Consider the following 23,608-nt stretch of genomic DNA (forward strand, 5'->3'; position numbering starts at 1 on the left):
ATTAGAAACCTGTGAGAAATTAAATAAAGATATTTATTACTCACACATGGTAGTGTTCTGCCTGAGAAAAACAACTAATAATTTATTAATTTAAAATTATTTAAATATACAATCTCTCCTTCAGAAACAGCAGAAGTTACAACTTGCAAAAGAATGCAATTGTAAATGCTTCAGAGATTCTGAATAGTGATGAAGATTTCTTAGGTGCCCATAAAAATGCCTGTGATACAACTAAATTATTTTGTTGGTTGAAAGATACAGGTTTATATAAGCAAATTATTATAAATTTACTACATTACCTGTTATCACGTAGCTTGTTTTTGGAATCTTTTTTTATGTATATACAAGGTATAAATAAGGTATACCACCATATATTGCTATTTATGTAGGACAGTCATAGCCATGTACACTTTATGCTATACTGACCATGTCTGTATGGTGTTGTGTTATTTATTGCCCTAAAAGTTTGTTTGTACTATTGTATTTGCCTTGTGGTTTAGGAAGAGAGTCATGTGCAAGTTAACTTTTGTGATTAACAAATCAAACATACACACATAAATGGCTACTTCAATAAAACTAGTTGCTTACTATCAGAAAGTCAAGGAAACATAAGTTTACAAAGTTGGCTTACTCTCTCAGAAATGGTTTCAACAGAAAACTCTTCATTATGACCAAAGAGAAGCCCGCAAAGATATCCAGGCTTTCATTGCCAATAATTTCCACTTTGCAGCAAAGTACTGGTATAACCTTGTATATTCCTACAATACTTTCCCACTCCACAAATACAAAAAGCTGAGTACCTACATATAACATGATGTGTATAGAGAATCAGTGCCTTTAACTTTCTGTAAAATCACAGCTAAATGTTTTACAGATCATTACTTAAATTTGTCACAGTTTTAACAACATAAACTGCTCCACATCTTTATGTGGCAGAATACTGCATATATCTGTTTTTTTTTTTTTTCATAACTTCAGTTATCTTAACAATAGTTAACAAGTAAGTCTTAATGTCATAAGAAAACTAAAATAGTTTCACAGTCAAACAAAGCACACCCATAACTACAGCTCACACTCTGGAATAATTCTGCATGCTTATTATTTATTCATCTAAGAAAGACCTAAACTGAGCATCGTCTGTTAATGATAGACAACATGAAACAAAATGGTTAGTATTTGAAGTACAATGATTGCTTCTCTGACTGCCACTATACAATGTAACTCATCGGCATATATTCCTTTTAGGTCTCTACCAACTGTGCTAAGTTAACATCATACCATCTTTTTTAATTCAAACGTCAATGTCTGAGTTCAAAGGAGAAACACTGTTATAAACATAGTTCTAACAAAAAAATAATTAATTTTGCACTCAGTCAGAAGATCCTGAAATGAAATAAGATATTGACCAGTGTTAGTGGTTTATCAACATCTACATCTTGTGAGGCTAATGGATCACACATATAAAAAACAGTAACACATCTACTATAAATTCATATTCACATTCTCAGTGCAATCACCAATCACAACAGAATGTCTTCAGAGCATCTAGAGATAATCATGTTTGTTCTCAAGTTATTGGAAGATGTACACATGCTTCCAGTATGCAAGTAATGAGACAGAAAGCTGGTTATGTTCTAACAAGAAAAAGGAAGCAGATTTAGGGTGCACATTCACAGAATAGGAAAATATATTTCCAGTCTCAGGACATTTCAGATAGCTTGATGGCTGAGGAATATCATCTCCTGCCACTACAGAAGCTTCTAAAGGAAAGTGCACACCTCTGTGCACAGGCAGTAAAAAGTAATGGAAAAGTTTAGCACTGCTGCACTCACTGATAAAGGCAGAATGAGTACTCTGGTGAAACATGGAAGAACTCACATGGAAGGCATTATGAGTTAAGTGCAGCTCTAGTGGCATTCTAAATGTGCTAATAAATGTGTTGCTGAGGTGAAACAATGTAATGCAAATTCATTTTGTGTAATTAACAACTTAGTTTCATAACTGCTGCTGTTCTCAGCCTATGGCACTGAGTGAAACATATTGTTAGTACTAACTGTAATTTAATGTGTAAAATTATGCCTTGCATTCAGGTTGTGACTAAAAAGACTCTAGGACGAGTCCAATTACCCATTTAACAAATGACTGAATGAAATAAGATCAAGAAACAAACAAGCAAGCAAGCAAACAAATAAATAAGTAAAACAAGCATTGTATGTTTTTAAATAATGACAGAGCATACAGAGGATCAAACTGCCACAAAGTAGGAAGGTCTGATGTACATTTCAGAAAAAAAAGGCTTTAGAAAACCGCTGGGTTTGCATTTTTTCTAACCACTAATTGTACAGAAAAATGACCTCAGAATTAATTAACACATTTTAAAGTTACTTCATCTGAAGTTTAGAGAGGTCATACCTTATTTTTAAATAATTAATCTGCCATCTACATTGATTTCTTTTTCAAAAGTATGTATCGTCTCTTTGTATGGCAAAAAATGTAAACAAAAATGAATAGCAATGAGTATGAGATATGAAAATCTAGTTTGTGCTACTTATTAGTATGTGTATCAATAAGAGTCGCCAAGGCATATGTAGAATTGCAGCTTTTAAAACAAAAATACATACATATGCACTTGAGCACTTGCACACACGTGTGTGTGTGTGTGTGTGTGTGTGTGTGTGTGTGTGTGTGTGTGTGTGTGTGTGTGTGTGTGTGTGTGTAAACAGAAAGACAAATACTGTGTTTCTATACACACTTAGCTCATATGGAATTTATGTACAGATAAGCACACAATAAGAATTAGAAGAGCATTTTTTTAAAAAAAAAGTTCTTACAGTCATTTCTCAGGTAGTTATTTAACATCTGAAAAAGTGGAAAGCTTTCCCAGGAGTCCTGAGCCTGAGCACCCAGGGCTGAATCCAGATCAACTGCAAACAGGGACCAGAACATCTCCGCATGCTCGGCCATTAAATCTGGCCACCACGCAAAAGCCTAAAATGTAATAAGAAACATAATTTACACAGTCTGCTCATGATGGCTATTTGTTAAAACACAAACAATTTCTGGAAGCAATATGCCTCTTTAAACTATTTGTTCTCTTAAATGTGTCAGTACATACAGTCCAGATGTAAAAGCACTTCCATTAGTTCCCAAAATCTACACACTGTTTCAGTGACAAAGATTAATTAAAAAAATTACATAGAATAACATGCCTAAAATAAGGTTATAGACAAATTCTGCCATTATCATGTTATACCTCATAGCATTAACTTAATAATATTGCAATAAACAATGCCAGTATCTATTATATTCTTTGATGTGGTCTTTTCAAGAGCAACACACAGACCTTTCATTTACAGCACAGTTTACAGATACGAGTGGTTGTAGTAAATTAACAGGTCTTCCACGGTCATGCCTTAAAAAAAACACTTTCTCCTACGAGTAAAAGCAGAGTTGCTAAAATTCATGTCATGGTCCCCTTTTTCACCTTTTTTGTGCCATGTCTGCTACAAAATCTATTCCACCAAGGGGGTTACATTAATGTTAATTATGCATGTGATATACCAGTATAATACTTGACAGAATTCATTTGTCAACATTCTGTTAGATAATCACATAAGCAGCAGACAAGATGAACTTCATACTAAATCAGAAACAGAGGAGACACATAAAATGTGACAAGGAGAGATACCTAACAAGCTTACAAAATGAAGTAGTTGACTTATGGGATAAAAATATTGATAATATGATGACAATACCCACATCTTCCCAATTTGATGTATTAGCAAAAAAGAAAAAGGATGAAGCTGAGAATTATTTTAATTGTTTACTTATATATTTTAATTCTCTGTGTTTCTTATTGTTTAAAATTCTTATAACCTTACAGTGTGTACCCCCAAATGTTCCACTTCCTGAAAATATATAAAGATGCGCCTATGAAAGCATACAATTACATAGTTATAAACCCAAATATTATTCAAGAAGAGGATACTGAAGAAGTTTCTTGTTTTGGTTAGATGCTATACTTGTATGTGAAAAGAATTGATTTAGTAAACTTCAGCACGACCAATATAATAAAGATAGACTTAATGAAGACAACAATATGACAAGTGAATGGTGCAAAGACATAAAGAGAATAAATGTTATGGAAAATAATGGGGTACAAAGTATAAATGCCCATAAACTACACAAACTAAACTACAAGAAATGAAGAGGTTAACATTAGAGTGGAGCTTTGAGAACTACATACCTCTCTCCCCTGTACGAATCCATAAATATGAAAGTTAGTTGCAAAAAAAAGAAAATTGTCATATTAACAGTGAATGAAATAAATACATTTTAGAAGACATGTTGTTCTGATACTTATTTACTTAATTAAGTATAAGGTGTGTTAGCCAAACAGCAAGTAATCTTTTTTTAACAAAACAATACCTATACATAAAATTATAAGTTCACATCCTCATATATAAAGCACTTGAAGTACTTATTAAATTGACAAGTATGTTAAAAGATGTGATTTCATTGCAGTTGTCAGTACTTAGAAAAGCAACTCAGTAACTATGTAATGCTTTTAGTACATGAAATTACAAATGAAAATGACATTCATCCTTAGGAATCCAATTAAAAGCAACATTGCAATGTCTTTGCGGTATAAAGGTCAATGTCTGGCTATGGCTAAAGACTGAAAAGACAACACACAGACTTAGGACAGCTATATCTCTAATGCAGTCACATTAAAATTGTCCATTAAAATATTCAAATATACAATGAATATGAAGCCAAAAGACTAATCAATGCAAAGCCAAAAGAAACATCTTTCTTTTTGTTGGAACAGCCAAAAGAAACGTTTCTTTTTGCTGGAACAGAACTCATGGGCACAGAACAGCAGAGCAGTAGCAGAGATTATGGTACTACTTGCCTGCTGATGTAACGTCATATGGATCAGAACAAGACAATTGATAAGGGAGTTTTTTCATTATTAACTCAAGTGATGTAGACATCCTACAGAAAGGCCTCCCTGAGACCAAGGACTGGTGTTGAAACCATGGCCTTAAGCTTAATGCCAAAAAATGCATCGTCATTTCCTTTGGGAAAAACTCAGTTCCCACTAATTACCACAGTGATGGTAACCTACTGAACACTGAAGGTGTTATAAGAGATCTGGGGACACAGGTTGACAGCAACCTCTCCTTCAACCACCACATTGCCACTGTAATCAGAAAGTCCTTCTATGTGGCACATCTCATTACCAATGATTTTGCATCCAGGAAGAAAGAGGTCATCATCTCTCTCTCTACTCTTCTCTCATTAGACCAGTCATTGAGTATAATGAGCCATTTGGCATGTTCATAGGTTCATAGGTTTATACTAGGCTATCTGCCCTAAGGCATTTATAAGCCTAGCCCAAAGTTTTGTGGCTTACGCCACCCCTTATGTTAAAAAATACTGTGCCCATTAGTTTGTTGTGCCTCTGTCCAGCAGTGACACAGAGATGATTCCCAGGGTAAACCTACAATCTCCCATCCACCGGTCAAGATTTCTCTTGAACAGAGCCATCGAAGTGCTCTGCCTCACATGGACTGGGATTTTATTCCACAGCATAGGGAGTCTCTAGGTGACAAATCTATCCCTCCAGCATGTCCTATTTATATCTGTGCTAAGGTTTAAGTCACTTGCTCTAGTGGATCTGGTAGATTTGGATTTTTTGAGGTGGAGCATGTCCATTAATTCTGGGTTGGACATGGCCTTGTATGTCAGGCACAGGTCACCTCTGAGCAGGCGGTATGCGACTGAATAGAGCTGGAGTTTCTTCAGTCTGGCAGCATATGACAGATTTTGGAGTCCCTTTGTCCTTTTGGTGAGGAACTTTTGGGGTCTCTCCAATTGCTGCAGGTGTCGGGTGAGATACATCCCGAATGGGGCATTGTACTCGATCATTGGTCTGATAAGTGACGAGTACAGGGGAACAATGACCTCACTTGATCTGGATGTGAATCTCTTCATGATCAGGTGGGCAATGTAGAAGGTCTTTCTAACCACTTTAGCAATGTGAGTGTCAAAAGAAAGGCCACTGTCAACCTGGGTCCCCAGGTCCCTGATAACCTCTTCTGTGCTTAATGGATTGCCACCTATATGGTAGCTTGGGGATACCTTGTTTTTCCCGAAGGGTATGACTATACATTTTTTGGCATTTAACTTCAGGCCATGGCTCTGGCACCAGTTATCAGTTTCCGTGAGACCCCTCTGAAGGATATCTGTGTCCGATGTACTTTCCACTATGGCGCCCAGTTTGCAGTCATCTGCAAACTTTGTCAGCCATAGTCCTCCTATGTTTGCCTGTACTTCTGAGAAGTAGATGCCGAACAACAGGGGGCCAAGGACTGAGCCCTGTGGGACCCCACTTGTGACCGGCTTGGAGTTTGACATGGCGTCAGCAACTCTAACCCTGTGGGTTCTGTCCTTTAGCCAGTTTGCAACCCATCTTGTGACATATGGGTTTACATTTAAGCTGGTAAGTTTCTCTATAATACCCGAGTGGGGTATTGTGTCGAAAGCTTTTGCAAGGTCAAGGTAGGCTGTATGGACTGCCTATCCCTCATCAATTGCCTTGGTGACTGTTTCGAAGAAGACAACCAAGTTCTAAAGGCATGATCTGCCCTTGACGAAGCCAAACTGGGTCGGGTCCAATGTCTGCAAGTCCCCTATATCTTTGTTTATGAGTTCCATTATGATCCTCTCCATAGCTTTGCAGACCAGGCTTGTTAAGCTTATGGGGCGGTAATTTCTAGGGTCCGTAGAGGTACTGCCTTTGTGGAGTGGGACCACAGTTGCCGTACGCCACTCCTTGGGCACGTATCCTGTGGTAAGGCTAAGATTAAACAGCTGCCTTATATGCGGGTTTAGTTCCTCGTTGAGTTCGTGTAGCACACAGCCGGGGACACCATCCGGTCCCATTGATGCTGTGTTTTTAGCTTGAGAGAGAGCAGCTTTCACCTGCGCATTAGAGATGTCTGGGAGGCTACACTCCGCTAGGATAGTTATCTTTCCTTTTGGGGGGGGAGAGGGGGGTGAAGTTTGCACTGAACCTGTCTGCCAGTATGTTGGCAATGTCTGTGGGTTCAGTGATTTTTGTATCATTTTGGACTAATTCTGCGCATATCTGGGAGTTTCCAGCCAGGTTTCTAACATAGCTGAAGAAGGCCTTATGATTGTCTTTTGAATCTATTGCAATTTTTCTCTCAAATTTGGCCTTGGATGATTTTATGAGTGCTCATATTTTTTTACTAATAATGATCAAGGGTGTCTTCTCTTTTATGGATTTTGCTCTATCATGTAACAGCTTTCTCCTCTTATTGTAAAGTTTGTTTATGGCTGGGGTCCACCAGACTGGACGTTTGCCCTTGGTGGAAAGAGTCTTGGTTTTATTAGGGATTGCCTGATCCATGCAGTCCTGGAGGTGTTCGTAGAAGGCATTTGTAAGGGCTTCCGCAGCTTGGGTTGTGGTTTCCACTGGCTCGGGGGCCTTGAAGGATACCACACCAGTCTTGAGTAGTGTGAGTTTGCTTCACTGTGGTCTTTTTTGTTTGGGGTGGGGGCGGGATGTGGATTTCCAGTGAGATAAGTTTGTGATCTGATCTCACCAATGAGGGATATACTTCCGGTGTGGAGCATTTTGTCCCCATGTTTGTGATGATGAGATCGAGTATATTTTCTCCTCTTGTGGGAACGGTGACTAGTTGTTCCATGGCATTTGAATTTATGAACTCCAGGAACCTTTGGGCTAGAAAGTTGGGGCTTGAGTAATATCCCCAGTCTATATTCGGGTAGTTGAAGTCACCCAATATATTGGTGTTTGGAGATACATTTATACCCTCCAGTGTCTTCAGGAAGGCTGTGTGGGGTTCCTGAGTTTGAGAGGGTGGCCTGTAGCATGCTACAAATTGTAGAGCAGTTTTGCCTATGGTTAATTGCACCTGGATGGTTTCCGATGCTTCGTGCGTTGCCACCAATCTGGAGGTGTGGGTATCCTTGATGAATATGGATACACCCCCTCCTTTTGTGGTGTGGCCCGGGTTTTGGGGCCGGAACGCATGATATGAGGTAAAACCTGATAGTGCCGGGGTGCTCTCAGGAGCCTTGAACCAGGTTTCAGTCACAGAACAGACATCGATGTTCTCCATACTGAGAAGGGCCTCGACAGCGTGCATTTTGAGATTTAGACTTCTGGCATTGAGCAGCATTACCCTTAGTTTCTTCCCATTTTTGTTTTCTAGGGTGGTAGGTTTAGAATTTGAGCCTTGCCTAAAAAAGGCATTATGGGGGTGGCAAGAGCCTTAGCCAATATCCGGAATCCCAGGGGTGACAGGTGCAAGCCATCCCTTGCGAAGCAGCGTGGCTTGTCAAGCATGTCATCCCAGGCAGACAGACACTGGATCCCCTTTGAATGACACCAGAAATTAAGCCAATTGTTAAAGCTGATCATCTTGTCTCTATGTTGTGGCATCATTCTTGGTGAAGGAAGGATACTGCTCAGGGTCAGGGTCATACCTGCCTGGGCTACATAATCAGAGAGCTCCTCTATGTCTCTTTTCATGTAGTCCAGGGAGGTACGTCTCAGATCGTTCACACCAGCATGAACAATGACTGTTTCATATTTGTACTTGCTGTGGAGTGACCCGAGTGCTTGTGTTATGTGGTGGATTCTAGCGCCCGATAGGCAGCTTACTGTGACTCTCTCCTTGTTCAGCCTGGTGAGTGGGACGTCAATGTGTCTGACTATGGAGTCACCTATGACAAGTATGTTTGGTGTTGTATTTGGCCTTAAGGGCTGTGACTGCTTTGCACACTGATTTTGTGGTTTATGTGTTGCCTGTGGTGTATCATGAGGTGGCAGTTGCTTGGATGTCTGCTTTGGAGGCCTCTGCTGTTTAGGTAAATTTTTGCTCAGAGCCTCCGAGTATGACTGTGTGTTTATGTGTTTGATTCATTGTTGTGATAGCTTTATGTGAGACTGGTTTTGTGGTGTGTGTAGTTGCCTTCTCCTCCTGTCTGGTCTTGCCAGTCCTGAGTTGAGAGAGCTCAGCCTCCAGTTTGGCTAAATAGCTGCATCTCTCACAAGTATTTGTGTTATATGGGAGGAGGAGAGGGTTGTCAGTGTACATGAGGCAATTGTAACATTGCCTCAATATTCCCAAATTCACCAACTGGACAGGAGAGGACGCCAGCATCTGGCCCTTCGACATGCTAGAGAAATTTAGAAGTTAGGGGTGTAACTGAATAAGAGAGGACTTAGTAAGGAAGTGGGTACTCCTGGGGGGGGGGGGTTGCGAGTGAGGGACTTTGTATAACACGGAAGTGCTAAACCTAAAAAGAAGATGCTTTTAAGACAAGTAAAAGCTTTTAGGAACAAGTGCTGCGCTTTTTAGTTAAGGGATATACTGTTTAGATTACTAGTAGAGCAGTTCTAAGGGAAAAAAATGAAGAACAGACTTTATGGAGCCAGAAAGAGTTTAACCTTGTTAAACCGGCGCTGCCCGATGCTGCTCTAGTGGCAACTACGTGCTAAATCGCGCTAAAGCACTCTAAAGCGTGCTTGATAGCAGGGGCTGGAAAGAGCCAGGAATTGACCCAAAACAGCCAATAAAACTACAGTGTCAAGTCAGTAACCACTCCCACGGGGGGCAGGGAAGCAGCTCAATGTTTATCACTGCCACTGATCAACAGAGAGACTTTCCTTTAGCCCAAGCAAAAATGGCCTCACAGAAACTTACAAAACAGTTCAAGAACAGCAAGCCTGTAACTTGAACTTTTTTAAATCTCAGAAAAGTGGGAAAAAGCAAGATTTTTTTTTGTTTTGTTTTTTTCAGAGATAGCAGAGGTTCACAAGTAATATCAAGTTATAACAGTGCAGTAAATGACCCCACACAAGAGTGCTAGGTCAAAGACAGAAAATATGCAAGTTTTGAGAAAAAACGATTTTAAAATTAAGTCCAAACAGGAAATTCAGTATACAGCTTTTGGTTGTGCTCTAAATACAGCTACTAATGCAGAAATCAAGTTTAACAAGCCAGAAAATGCTCAAACTAGGCAGCTATGCAGAAAAACTTATCAAATAAACAGAGGAAAAATACTTAAAATCTCAAAAGTGGCTCCTTTCTTCTCTCACCGTTTTCTCCTCTTGGTGGGTGCTTCACCAACAGCCAACAAGCCTGAAAAGATCTCAAAACCACGAGGCAACTAGGTTTTAAGAGAGGAAGATGAAGGAGTTTTGGAAATGACCCCTTTTGGCCAATAAAACTACAGTTTCAAGTCAGTAACCACTCCCACGGGGAAGGGAAGCAGCTCAATGTTTATCACTGCCACTGATCAACAGAGAGACTTTCCTTTAGCCCAAGCAAAAATGGCCTCACAGAAACTTACAAAACAGTTCAAGAACAGCAAGCCTGTAACTTGAACTTTTTTAAATCTCAGAAAAGTGGGAAAAAGCAAGATTTTTTTTTGTTTTTGTTTTTTTCAGAGATAGCAGAGGTTCACAAGTAATATCAAGTTATAACAGTGCAGTAAATGACCCCACACAAGAGTGCTAGGTCAAAGACAGAAAATATGCAAGTTTTGAGAAAAAAAGATTTTAAAATTAAGTGCAAACAGGAAATTCAGTATACAGCTTTTGGTTGTGCTCTAAATACAGCTACTAATGCAGAAATCAAGTTTAACAAGCCAGGAAATGCTCAAACTAGGCAACTATGCAGAAAAACTTATCAAATAAACAGAGGAAAAATACTTAAAATCTCAAAAGTGGCTCCTTTCTTCTCTCAGTGTTTTCTCCTCTTGGTGGGTGCTTCACCAACAGCCAACAAGCCTGAAAAGATGCCAAAACCACGAGGCAACTAGGTTTTAAGAGAGGAAGATGAAGGAGTTTTGGAAATGACCCCTTTTGGCCAATAAAGCCTCAGTTTCAAGTCAGTAACCACTCCCACGGGGAGCAGCTCAATGTTTATCACTGCCACTGATCAACAGAGAGACTTTCCTTTAGCCCAAGCAAAATGGCCTCACAGAAACTTACAAAACAGTTCAAGAACAGCAAGCCTGTAACTTGAACTTTTTTAAATCTCAGAAAAGTGGGAAAAAGCAAGATTTTTTTTTTTTTCAGAGATAGCAGAGGTTCACAAGTAATATCAAGTTATAACAGTGCAGTAAATGACCCCACACAAGAGTGCTAGGTCAAAGACAGAAAATATGCAAGTTTTGAGAAAAAAACGATTTTAAAATTAAGTGCAAACAGGAAATTCAGTATACAGCTTTTGGTTGTGCTCTAAATACAGCTACTAATGCAGAAATCAAGTTTAACAAGCCAGAAAATGCTCAAACTAGGCAGCTATGCAGAAAAACCTATCAAATGAACAGAGGAAAAATACTTAAAATCTCAAAAGTGGATCCTTTCTTCTCTCAGTGTTTTCTCCTCTTGGTGGGTGCTTCACCAACAGCCAACAAGCCTGAAAAGATATCAAAACCACGAGGCAACTAGGTTTTAAGAGAGGAAGATGAAGGAGTTTTGGAAATGACCCCTTTTGGCCAATAAAACTACAGTTTCAAGTCAGTAACCACTCCCACGGGGGCAGGGAAGCACCTCAATGTTTATCACTGCCACTGATACACAGAGAGACTTTCCTCTAGCCCAAGTAAAATGGCCTCACAGAAACTTACAAAACAGTTCAAGAACAGCAAGCCTGCAACTTGAACTTGTTTAAATCTCAGAAAAGTGGGAAAAAAGCAAGATTTTTTTGTTTTTGTTTTTTCAGAGATAGCAGAGATTCACAAGTAATATCAAGTTATAACAGTGCAATAAATGACCCCACACAAGAGTGCTAGGTCAAAGACAGAAAATAAGCAAGTTTTGAGAAAAAAACGATTTTAAAATTAAGTGCAAACAGGAAATTCAGTGTACAGCTTTTGGTTGTGCTCTAAATACAGCTACTAATGCAGAAATCAAGTTTAACAAGCCAGAAAATGCTCAAACTAGGCAGCTATGTAGAAAAACTTATCAAATAAACGGAGGAAAAATACTTAAAATCTCAAAAGTGGCTCCTTTCTTCTCTCAGCGTTTTCTCCTCTTGGTGGGTGCTTCACCAACAGCCAACAAGCCTGAAAAGAACTCATGTCATGTACCTCACTAAACACCTGCAATAGCTGGAAAGGCCACAAAAGTACCTCACAAAGGGATCCTAAACCTTAAACACATGCCCTTCATGGACAGACTCAAAAAAAACTCCAGCTTTTGTCTGTCTCATATCTTCTAAGAGGCAATCTCTGCTTGACTTAGGTTCATAGGTAGGTACTAGGCTATCGGGCAAGGGCATAAGTAAGACTAGCCAACAACAACAAGGTTCCCTGGCTTACGCCACCCAAGAAAGTTATTTTCCTGTGCCCTGTTGAGCAGAGCCATAGAAGTGATCCCCGGGGTGTATTTCCTATTTTCCATCCAGTCATTAACAATTTTCTTGAAGAGTGCTAATGAGGAACTTTGCTTGACATAGATGGGTAGCTTGTTCCAGAGTATGGGAAGTCTCTGGGACAGGAATCTATCCCTCCAGCATGTCCTGTTTATTGTGGTGACAAAGTTCAGGTCCCTAGAGTGTGTACCTTGGAGAGACTGGGATTTCTTTAGGTGAAGCATGTTCAACAGCTCTGGATTTGACATAGCTTTATATGTTAGGCAGAGATCACCTCAGAGTAGGCGATATGCTATGGAGTAAGGCTGGAGTTTTTTGAGACGGTCAGTGTAGGCCAGCTGTTTAAGGCCAGTAATCCTCTTTGTGAGTTACTTCTGTGGCCATTCCAGCTGCTGCAAATGTCTTGTGAGGTACATTCCAAAAGGGGCATTGTACTCTATAATGGGTCTGAGTGTAGAGTAGAGGGGAACAATGACCTCTTTTTTCCTGGATGATAAACCTTTTGTGATGAGGTGTGCCATGTAGAAGGATTTCCTGACAACTGTGGCAATGTGATTATCAAAGGAAAGACTAGTGTCTACCTGGGACCCAAGGTCTCATATCACACATTCGGCGTTAAGTAGACTGCTGCCTATGGGGTAGTTTATGGGTACTGAGTTTTTACTAAAGGGGATGACAATGCACTTTTTGGCATTGAGCTTGAGGCCATAGCTCTGACACCAGGCATCTGTCTCAGTGAGGCCCTTCTGTAGGATGCCCACATCATTTGGGGACTCGACTATAACTCCTAGTTTGCAGTCATCTGCAAATTTTGTTAGCCTGTACTTCAGAGAAGTAGACACCAAACAGGAGAGGTCCAGGACTGAACCCTGTGATACTCCACTTGTCACTGGTTTGAAGTCAGATGTGGAGTCTGCAACATTTGCAGTGTGGGTTCTGTAAGTGAGCCAGTTGGCAACCCATCTTGTGATGTAGGGATTTATACCTAGTTTAGTGAGTTTAGCTATAATTCCAGAATGGGGGATTGTGTAGAAAGCCTTGGAGAGGTCAAGATAGGCTGTCTTAACCACCTTACCCCCATCTACGGCTTTGGTGACTACCTCAAAGAAGTTGATCAAGTTCAGGAGGCATGATCTGCCTTTCACAAACCCAAACTGAGTGGGGTCCAGAGTTTGGAGGTTACCGATGTCTTTGTTTATGAGTTCCATGATGATACGTTCCATGGTTTTACATACCAGGCTCGTCAGGCTAATAGGGTGATAGTTCCCGGGATCAGTGGTGGCTCCCTCTTTGAGGAGTGGGATAACTGTTGCTGTGCGCCATTCAGTGGGCACAAAGCCTGACATGAAGCTATGATTGAACACTGTGCTTAGGTGGGAAGTCAGTTTGTTCTGAAGTTCGTGTAAAATGCAGCCTAGGATGTTGTCCGATCCCATGGATGCTGTGTTTTTGGCTTTAGAGAGTGCCGATTTTACCTGCGTAGTTGTGATTACAGGGACTCTGCATTCTTCCTGTAAAGATATGGGCCCTTTAGGGGGTGAGAGAGGGGTAAAGTTAGCACTGAACCTATATGCCAGGATGTTGGCAATATCAGTTGGTTTAGTAATTTTCATGCCGTTGCGCTGTAACTCAGAGCAGATCTGGGTATTGCCATTGAGATTCTTGGCATAGCTATAAAATGCTTTGTGGTTGTCTTTAGAATCAGTGGTGATTTTGTCTTCGGAACTAGCTTTGGAGGATTTTATAAGGGATCTCAGCTTCTTACTGAGGCTGACCAGGGAGCTCCACTCATGGGATTTTACTCACTTTTGCAACAGTTTCTTCCTTCTGTTGTAGAGTTTGTTTATGGGAGGGGACCACCAGACTGGCTTCCTTTTTTTGGAAGATAGCGTCTTGGTTCTGTTTGGAATAGCATGATCCATGCACTTGTGTAAGTGCTTATAGAGTGCATTTGTGTAGGATTCAGCAGTCATAACTGTATTGTCCATCTGCAAGGGTGTCATGAAGTTCACCACTTCTGTCTTAAAAAGCATGAAGCTGGCTCTAGAAATTTATTTTTACCGTGGTTTCCTTAATGGGGGGTGGGGGCAGGATGTGGATATCTATGGTGATTAGCTTATGGTTGGATCTGACCACTGAGGAGTTGACTTCAGGTGTGGAACACTGGTCACTCATGTTGGCAATGACTAGGTCTAGGATATTGTTGCCCCTGGTGGTGGGGTGGATAAGTTGATCCAGGGCATTGGAATTTATGAATTCCAGAAAGTATTGAGCAAATGAGTTGGTACAGGAGTAGTTTTCCCAGTTAATGGTAGGGTAGTTGAAATCATTCATTATTAGGGTGTTTGGTTGAACCCTAATAATTTCCAGTATATCAAGAAAAGAGGAGTGGGAATCATGGGGCATGGTGGGGGATCTGTAGCAAGCTACAATTTGGATTGCAGTTTTGTCCAGAGTTAGTTGCACTTGGATAACCTCGGATGCATTATGCTGAGCAACTAGCCTGGAAGTGTGGATATCCTTAATGAATATGGACACACCTCTGCCTTTGGTGTTTCAGTCCAGGTTAGGTGACCGAAAAGTGTGGTATGAGTTATATCCTGGTAATGCAAGGGTGCACTCTGGAGCCTTGGACCAGGTCTCAGTCACTGCACAGATATTGATGTTCTCCATTTTAAGGAGTGCCTCGAGGGAGTGCATTTTGAGATTTAGACTTCTAGCATTGAGTAGCATTACCCTCAGTTTTTGCTTGCCTGTTCCTGTTACAGTGGAGACTTTGTTACTTGAACCTTGCCTAAGAAAGGCACTATAGGGTCAGGAATAGCCCTAGCCAGTATGCGGAATCTCAGGGGTGACAGGTGCAGGCTACCTTTGGCAAAGAATCGTGGTCTGTGGACCATGTCGTCCCAGGCAGACAGATACTGGATCCCCTTAGAATGACACCAGAAGCTTAGCCAATTGTTGAAGTCAATCATTTTGTCCTTGTACTGCAGTATCATTCTGGTGATGGCAGGATGCTACTCAGGGCTAGGGTCATACCTGCCTGGGCTACAAGATCAGAGAGCTCCTCCATGTCTCTTTTCATGTCATCCAGGGAGGTATGTCTCAGGTCATTCACACCAACATGGACAATGACAGAGTCATATTTATACTTGTTGTGGAGTGACCTGAGTGAGTGGGTTATGCGGCAGATCCTGACACCCGACAGGCAGCTGACAGTAACCTTTTCCTTGTTTAGCCTGGTGAGTGGGACATCAGTGTGCCTGACTATAGAGTCACCTATGACTAGCGTGTTGGGAACGTTGTTTTGCCTTATGGGCTGTGGCTGAGTGGTACCCTGAGTCTGTGGGCTATGTTTCATTTGTGTTGTGTTGTGGGGGTGGAGGTTGCTTGTGTTTCTGCTTTGGAGGTCTCTGTTGCTTGAACAGATTATTATTGAGAGCCTCTATCAATGTTTTTGTGTTTCTATGTGTGGATTTTTGTGGTGCAGGTCTAGTGGGACTATGTGATGAGTGTGGTGTGGTGCAAGTGTTTACCTTCTCCTCTTGACTGTCAGTTCAGTTTTGCTTGGAGAGCTTTATCTCCAGTTTGGCTAGATAAGTGCATCTCTCACAGGTTGTAGTGTTGGGTGGGAGGAGGAGAGGGTTGGCTGTGTACATGAGGCAATTGCTACATTGCCCCAAGATGCCCAGATTCATCAGATAGACAGGAGGGAACACTGGGAGCTGACCCTTGGACATGCTTGAATAAAAAACTATTTTCCTCTGGACAAGTGAGGAAAGTGTGTACAAGAGCTGTTTTTCACTAAGCAAGTGAGGGAAGTAAGTGCAAAAACTTTTTTCCTTTGGGTAATTAGGAAGGTTGAGTGCTATAGTAATTTGTAGCTTATTTAGTGCGTACAAGTTCTGAACAAGTGCTGAGCATGAATAAGCAAATGCAAGTGCTAAAACTAAGAATCTGTAACTGAACTAGTCTAGTTACAGGAAAGAAACAAGTGGAAATGTGAGTTTTTAAATGAGAAAGTTGAAAGAGATGGAAAAATTGCCCAAACGGCCAATAACTACAATTTCTGGGCCAGAAACCACTCCTTATGTGGTAGATAGGTTACCGAGTGCTTACCACTCCCGCTGTTAAGCTAGCAGGCTTCCCTCCAAAACAGAAAGGCATGGGGGACTCAGGAACTTACAAACAGTCCTGGATACAGCAAATTTGTATCTGGACTAGACTTGTTACAGGAAAGGGGGAAACAAGTGCAAATGTGGGCTTTTAAATCAGAAAGTTGAGAGAGATGGAAAAACTGCCCAAACAGCCAATAACTACAATTTCTGGGCCAGAAACCACTCCTTATGAGTGCTTACCACTGCCACTGATAAGCTAGCAGGCTTCCCTCCAACACAGACAGGCTTGGGGGGCTCAGAAGCTTACAAACAGTCTTGGATACAGCAAATCTGTATCTGCACTAGACTAGTTACAGGAAAGGTAGGACTTAAGCGTAATTTTTTTTGTTACAGTTAAGCAGAACACTGTGAGATTCTAGCAAAGTTTTTTTTTTAAGGAAAGGGAGAGAGGAGAAGCAGAAGATAATTCAAGGAAAGGAAACTAAGTGGTTTGGTCCTCTCAAATGTTCTCTCTGTATTAGGTAGAATGAGCTAATGACACTAGACTGGGAGGAGTGTCCCAGATCAAATTTACAGTAGGGGCGGGCAACTACAAAGCCACCAAGTAAAACAGCAAGACACCAGAGAGGGAGGGTGGGGAACAATAGTAAAGCTACTAGCCTGCACTCTTTTAGACAGTAAACACTACAAAAATGTTAATCACAGCAGAACAACAGCGGTGAGCCACAAAATGAAAGTTTTAAACAGATAAAGGAGCAAGGATTCTCTACATAATTATTTTAACTGCAAACAAATCAGTTATATGATACACTCCTTGGCAGGAAATCAGAACAAACAAATTGGTGCTTAACAGGAAGGGAAAATTTCCCCTTAATACCTTTCACACAGTGAAACCAGCTAAAAAGCTTTACAAACAGTGTAACAGTAAAAACCTATTTATCAGGCCCTGTAAGGCAGACAATTTTAGGTTAACCATGCAGATTAGTTAATAGCAATAAAATACAGTAAAAAGTATGCAGCAGGCAATAAAAAGTGCTATATATAAATTGCTAGAAGCAATAACTTCTAATAATAAGCAAAAAAATAGGATACTTACTGTTATATATCTCAGATCAGAGTTGTAGTTAATGCCCCTCCTACATTCGGCTCAGTGTGTATAGACAGAAATCCTCTCAAGCCATGTCTGACCCAGCCCTGTTAGAAATGTTACACCTAAAGAAATCTCAATTGCTCCACACCACATGTTCCTGGGACCTCATTGCCACAATCAACAGAACATGCTGGGGGGATAGGTTCATAACCCAGAGACTGCCTATGCATTGGAATAGACTTGCATACATGTCAAGCAGAGCACCTGACTGGCCCTTTTCAAGAGAAATCTTGATGAGTGGATGGAAAATAAAAAGTTCACCGTGGGGATCACTCCAGTGGCTCTACTTGATAGAGCACTAGGAACTAACAGCGACATGATGCCAGGGCACTTCTATGGGCTAGGCTTGTAAAGGCTTCAGGGCCATTGGCCTAGTACACACCTATGAAAAGAAGCACAGTGTATTACATAATGCATATGACATTCATGTGTAATTATTATGCAAAGTGCACCATATCTCATCAGCGGTTGGTTATTTTTGTTTTCTGCACTATTCCTATTCCAACCCCCAACCCCTTTGTTTACATTTAGGTTCCTCCTGTTACCATTTAAACTACTGAGGTTTCCTTATACCTCTTTCCTATGTTTTTGCATTTTTCACTCCCCTCCTTTTCTCATTCAAATATCTTTTTTCCATCTTCTCTCCCTGTCTTGGAATCTCTTGTGTAATTTGTGTTCCCCTACTGTTTTGTCCCCTTCCTGTTATGTGTGATGATGGTTTTATGTTTGGCACTCAGCAGTCTGATAATGCTAATTTCCATTTCATTCAAGATGACGCTTCTATTTTTGTCCAAATATAAAATCCCCAAGTATGCTCTGCTTTGTTTTGAAATATGTCTCACCATATCTTTTGTACCTGGTTTCAGACCTCCTCCATCCACCCAAAATCTCACAACAGGTGCACCACTCTTGTTTCTTTCACCTGATACTGCCAGCAACTACTATCCTTTTTTCTGTGCTCCATTAACAGTCTTTTCCTTCTTAAAGCAATTTTGTGCCACCAAGGAAAACTGTTCTTGTAGAATCTTTACTCATCCTGGTTTGGAGCATATTATGTTTCCCATTATCTTCCACCCTTCCTTGTCAGATGATTCATCTGCATATCTTACTTTTTATCACTTTCTTCCTGGTTGACTGAAGCCCACTATAAAAGCTTCTTCCCTGTTTTCTCACTCAACCTTGCTGTCCATTTCTACCTTTAAGTACTCATAACACTGTACCGTATCCCCATCTCTGATTTTCAGCTTGTCTCTTATAATAGAATATTTTTTTTCCCATACTGTTTGATGTTTTCTGTATTGCCCCCTGATACAATTCGATAACCACCCAATGTTCCACATAACCTGTATTTTCATTGTAGCTTTCGCCCACCCTCTTCCTATCATCCTGGTTGCTGCCATTTGGCATGACCCTTCCTGTGGATATACTCTGAGATGAACTTTTGTTCCGTGGCTGCTTCCTCCACTCGGACCCCTTTTCCCCATGCCTTGCTTCTAGACCATTCCTTTTGGTTCCTTCACATGCATGATATGCCCTGTACATGGATGTTTTAAAACTTTATTTTATTCCTTCAGGAGGCCCCACACACTAATATATCACATGCCAACCTAGCACTGATGCCACAGTCTTTTTCTATCATAGCATTTCCATTCATTGGTCCCCCCTTCACAATGTTGTTCTCAGTTGTAATAGACCACCATCTTGTTTCTTTTATCATCTCCTTGTAGTTACCTTTTCACTTGTTTACTTCCTGATCATTTTCATCACCACGTAGTTAACTTTGTAGTCTTACTTCCTGCTCAGTTTCCCTTAACCATATTATTTCTTATCTCACCTCCTTGTAGTTATGTTTGTGATTTGTTTACTTCCTGCTCAGTTTCCATCCACCATCTTGCTTCTTTTCTCATCTCATTGTATTTACCTCTGTAGTTTACTTCCTGATCGTTTTCCCTCCATTGTCTTGTTTCTCTTCTCATCTCCTTGTAGTTAACTTTGTAGCTTGTTTACTTCCTGCTTATTTTCCTGCCACTATCTTGTTTCTTTTTTCATCTCCACGCGGTTATTGTTGTAGTTTATTTTCTGTTCATCTCTTTTACTAGCATACAACCCTTCTGCTGTTCTTGTCCTTATCTTCTTCCTAGAAGGGACTTCAGTATCTGATGTTGCGGGTCTACTGAATATACCGGAAATCCATTTAATCGAAACTTACACAATCGAGATGACACCACCAAAACCTTATTTTCATGAAGTTTCATATCAGTGGAATTTTAATCTGGGAAAAGAGGTAGTTGGCCAATATTAAAAACAACACACTGACGCATGTCAAACCCACCAAAGTGGGGGCTTCACCCCCACACCCTGCAATGTGGGAGGCCACACCTCCCCACACCTCTCAACTAAATATACCAACTCTGAGATTGCACAATAGTAATCGGTGTTGTCATCTTGATCATGGAAGTTTCGATTAAATGGATTTTTGGTCTGTTCAAGCAGGCTCAAAGTTGCTTATCCTCCCTGTGTCTTTGCATCACTTCTACTACATCTGAGGTTGCGTTCCCAGGCCATAACTTGTAGATGATTCAGATTTTTATTATCTATATTGGTTAGCTGTCTGTCATACATTTGCTTTTGAAGTTCCTCCATATTGTGTAGCCTGAATAATTCCACTACACACTGAACTTCCAGAATCACAGGGTATTTCAACCATGCAGCTGTGGCATTCCCTCTTAATTCATTAAATACCTCCGGCATAGCTTTTCTTTTCTTACAGTGTGTTTCTGAGTAATCTTTAACCACCTTTACAAACATGCATGCCAATTTTGTTTTTTATTATTTCATTTTTTATAGCAAAGGAATGACAGCACACCACAACATGCCTCGGTCTTCGTTCTGCTGCTGCTTGCCACCACCCTGCTTTAACTTTAGAACAAGGTAGAGACTCACCCTGTGACCACTTCTCTGGGTAGGTCACATCCCAACTGTTCAAAGCCATTCCTGAAAGGAAGGCTCTAGGTGGGCTATCATCCACTTTTCTACTGTATAAAAAAACACTGATTTGTTGCAGCTACTGTAGTGCACACATTAGTCATCTGTCTAAATAAAGGAATGAACTACAAGAACACTGAGTATGTACGTTTTTCTGACTACCCTAGACTAAGTCATTTTAATAATGTATTTAAGGTTTAAATGTATTTAAGATTTGACCCTCAATTTTATTTAGCTTAATTAGCTCTTCTAGAACACAAGCAGAAGGACACTCTTCAATAGGCTCAACCACTAGAGACTGCTCTACACAAGATAAGAAACTGAAGGTCGACCCCCCCCCCCACGGGACCACAGCATCACAGTCAACTAATCGAGATAGCCTCAAAAAAAAAAAAAAAAAAAAAAGGCTGGTAACACTCACTGACTATATATGTATATGTGCTTACATATATACATATACATATAAATATATGAAGACAGTGAAAACAGCTATAAAACACTGGAAAACATACTACCCTGCACAGCATAGCACACAACTATACAATATGATACCATAAAATGCAGTATGTATGAATACAGCTACGGTTTTATGTAGATCTAATGGACAGCAGGTGTGGATGCTACAGCACAGTAAGAAAAGAGATGGTCTGTAAAGGAAAGACTGCCAAAACAATGCTGAAATTGTTGGTGACAGTTTCTAAACTTCAAAAAGATTAACTCTACATTTCATTCAAGAAAAAAAAAACATCAAAATATTCCAAAACAAAAATGTATGTACCACAAAATTTCCATAACCCCTCAAAAGAGTAACTGGAAAAAATATCATGTCTAAACTCAAAAAAGAAAAACACAAAAATAATGATTATGAAATGCCAGGTTTAGGCAAGCAGGGAAGAATAGCCCCTGAATATGATACACATTACCACAGACTGATTATCAGCTTGGGCACTGGAGAACTTTGGTATTGAAAGACAGATGTGACGGGGCTGATGTTGGGTTACCCATGCTGCAGAAGTGAAGTAATACAGCCTGCTGCAATATAGGGAGCTACTGGAGTAGAGATACATACCATGCAGTATACAGGCAACAGATATGATCTGGTTTGTCACGCCATGCTCACAAGGTAGCCTGTGATGCCCACCACTGCCACCAATATGTGACATCCTCATGCTTGGCCAGTAATCAAGGAGCCCTAATCCTCACCACTGACACTGGAGAGAGAGAGATATACTTGGAATACAAATGGATACACTCAGTATTTCCAGATGCAGAACTGTCTGCATCAAGCACAACTTCCCTTAAGAGCACACAGGGAGCATACTCTCAGCCTGGGGTCTGCAAGTCTCTATATCTGTCTCCCTCCAATTCTGCAATAAGACTCCCCACTGGTACAGCTGTAGGGTTAGGTCCTCAGCTGAATGTCCAAGTCAAGTCCTCCAGCACCCTCTCTGTGAACCCACTGCTTCGTGTCCCTGCCCCAAGTACCTGACACACACACTCTAAGATATAATTTTCACACCCACACACGCTTGGGAAAAGCTGGCACATATTATCCATTCTTCCAACTTTGCCAAGGTTATAAGGCAGTTTCACTGCCACCAGACAGTTACTATAAGGCTCTTAAAAGGGTATCAAATTATGTTGACTGAAGTTGATATTAATACAAATGACAGTAGTTGACCAAGACAGCTGGGCCTTCTGGAGTTGCCCACACAGTGTCACCAAATAAATGTAAGTACTCTCAAAGGTTAGATACTTTCTACAAGTACCAGCCACAATAAAAGTTTTAAATATATTTAATAATAAAAGAACATGAAAATATCAAATATATATTTACAGGAAACCACAGAGTTCAAATCACAGAAAATAGTGAAATCAGCATTAATGGAGAAACTCATACAAATAAAGAAAAACACACTCTAAACTAAACTTCACTATATTCCTGACTGACTCTAAGAGAATTTACTGTTCCCTAATAACTTACTTGGGCAAGGCAAGATGAAGTACGTGAGGAGTCTTTCTAGTCAGGCCCCCAAACAGAATACTCTATATTATGAGATTTTCCTTGCAATATCTAAAATATAATTTCCAAGAGGGCTGGCAGAATGACCTCATCTGGTCACCTGACTCTAAATTCTTGCAGTACTCCCCTTTGAAGCTGAGACAGAAATTTAGCATAGATGGATTCAATATAGATCTAAATGTCTATGGCGGTGCTGGGGTTTCCCCTCTTTTTACTGAGGTAACGAATAAAGGCGGTTTTCCAGACCTAGCATCTCAGGTCCTATTCAGCACTGTGGTGCGACATTTTAATGGTTTAACAACTCATTTACATTTCCCTTACTTTTCTTAACGTAAGCTAGCTGGCACATTTAATTCAGTTGCAATAATACATGTGTATTTCTTTTCATTCCAGCAGGATGCACTATTGATACATTTTAACACAATTAACACAAACAAAGCTCACAAATACATTTTTAGTACAAGCATCTGTACAAATCACTTTGATATACAAGTGACATATAGTTATAATACGTCTGAAATACAATCATCTTGTATACATCAGTTTGATATTCAAAGAACGTATGTATCATTTTTTACAAAACTCCAGCTGGGTATGCTAGGACTTGCCCATATCATCACATAGCCTGCATGGGAAGAATGTGAGACACTGCATATCCAATCCCCAGTGTCTCCCCACTGTGCTTCAAAGCATGCACATCAGCTGCTAAGGATTACAGACATGCAATAAAAATTCCAGATACGTAAAATAATTCAAGAAAATCCACATGACCACCAAGGCAGATATGATATAAATCCAGAACTTTAATAAATGGTTAGCGCTTTCATGCCCTCCTGAGCACTTCTTCAGACCATACAAATACAATAAAACAGTACCTTTTAAACAT

General features: G+C 40.3%; 1 protein-coding gene across 1 annotated transcript in view; it reads right to left on the reverse strand.

The window, feature by feature from the left end:
• Nucleotides 1–23,608, reverse strand: part of CADPS2 (calcium dependent secretion activator 2) — a 5,163,308-nt gene that overhangs the window by 1,716,333 nt on the left and 3,423,367 nt on the right. The window contains exons 19-20 of the mRNA XM_044088753.1: nt 4,247–4,255; nt 2,832–2,988 (exon numbers count right to left, since the gene is read on the reverse strand). Coding sequence (XP_043944688.1) covers nt 2,832–2,988; nt 4,247–4,255 — 166 coding nt within the window. The remainder of the gene's footprint in view (nt 1–2,831; nt 2,989–4,246; nt 4,256–23,608) is intronic.

This window comes from Protopterus annectens, chromosome 11.part0 (assembly GCF_019279795.1).
Source record: "Protopterus annectens isolate FY-2018-M chromosome 11.part0, PAN1.0, whole genome shotgun sequence".
In the NCBI taxonomy this organism is placed as follows: domain Eukaryota; kingdom Metazoa; phylum Chordata; order Ceratodontiformes; family Protopteridae; genus Protopterus; species Protopterus annectens.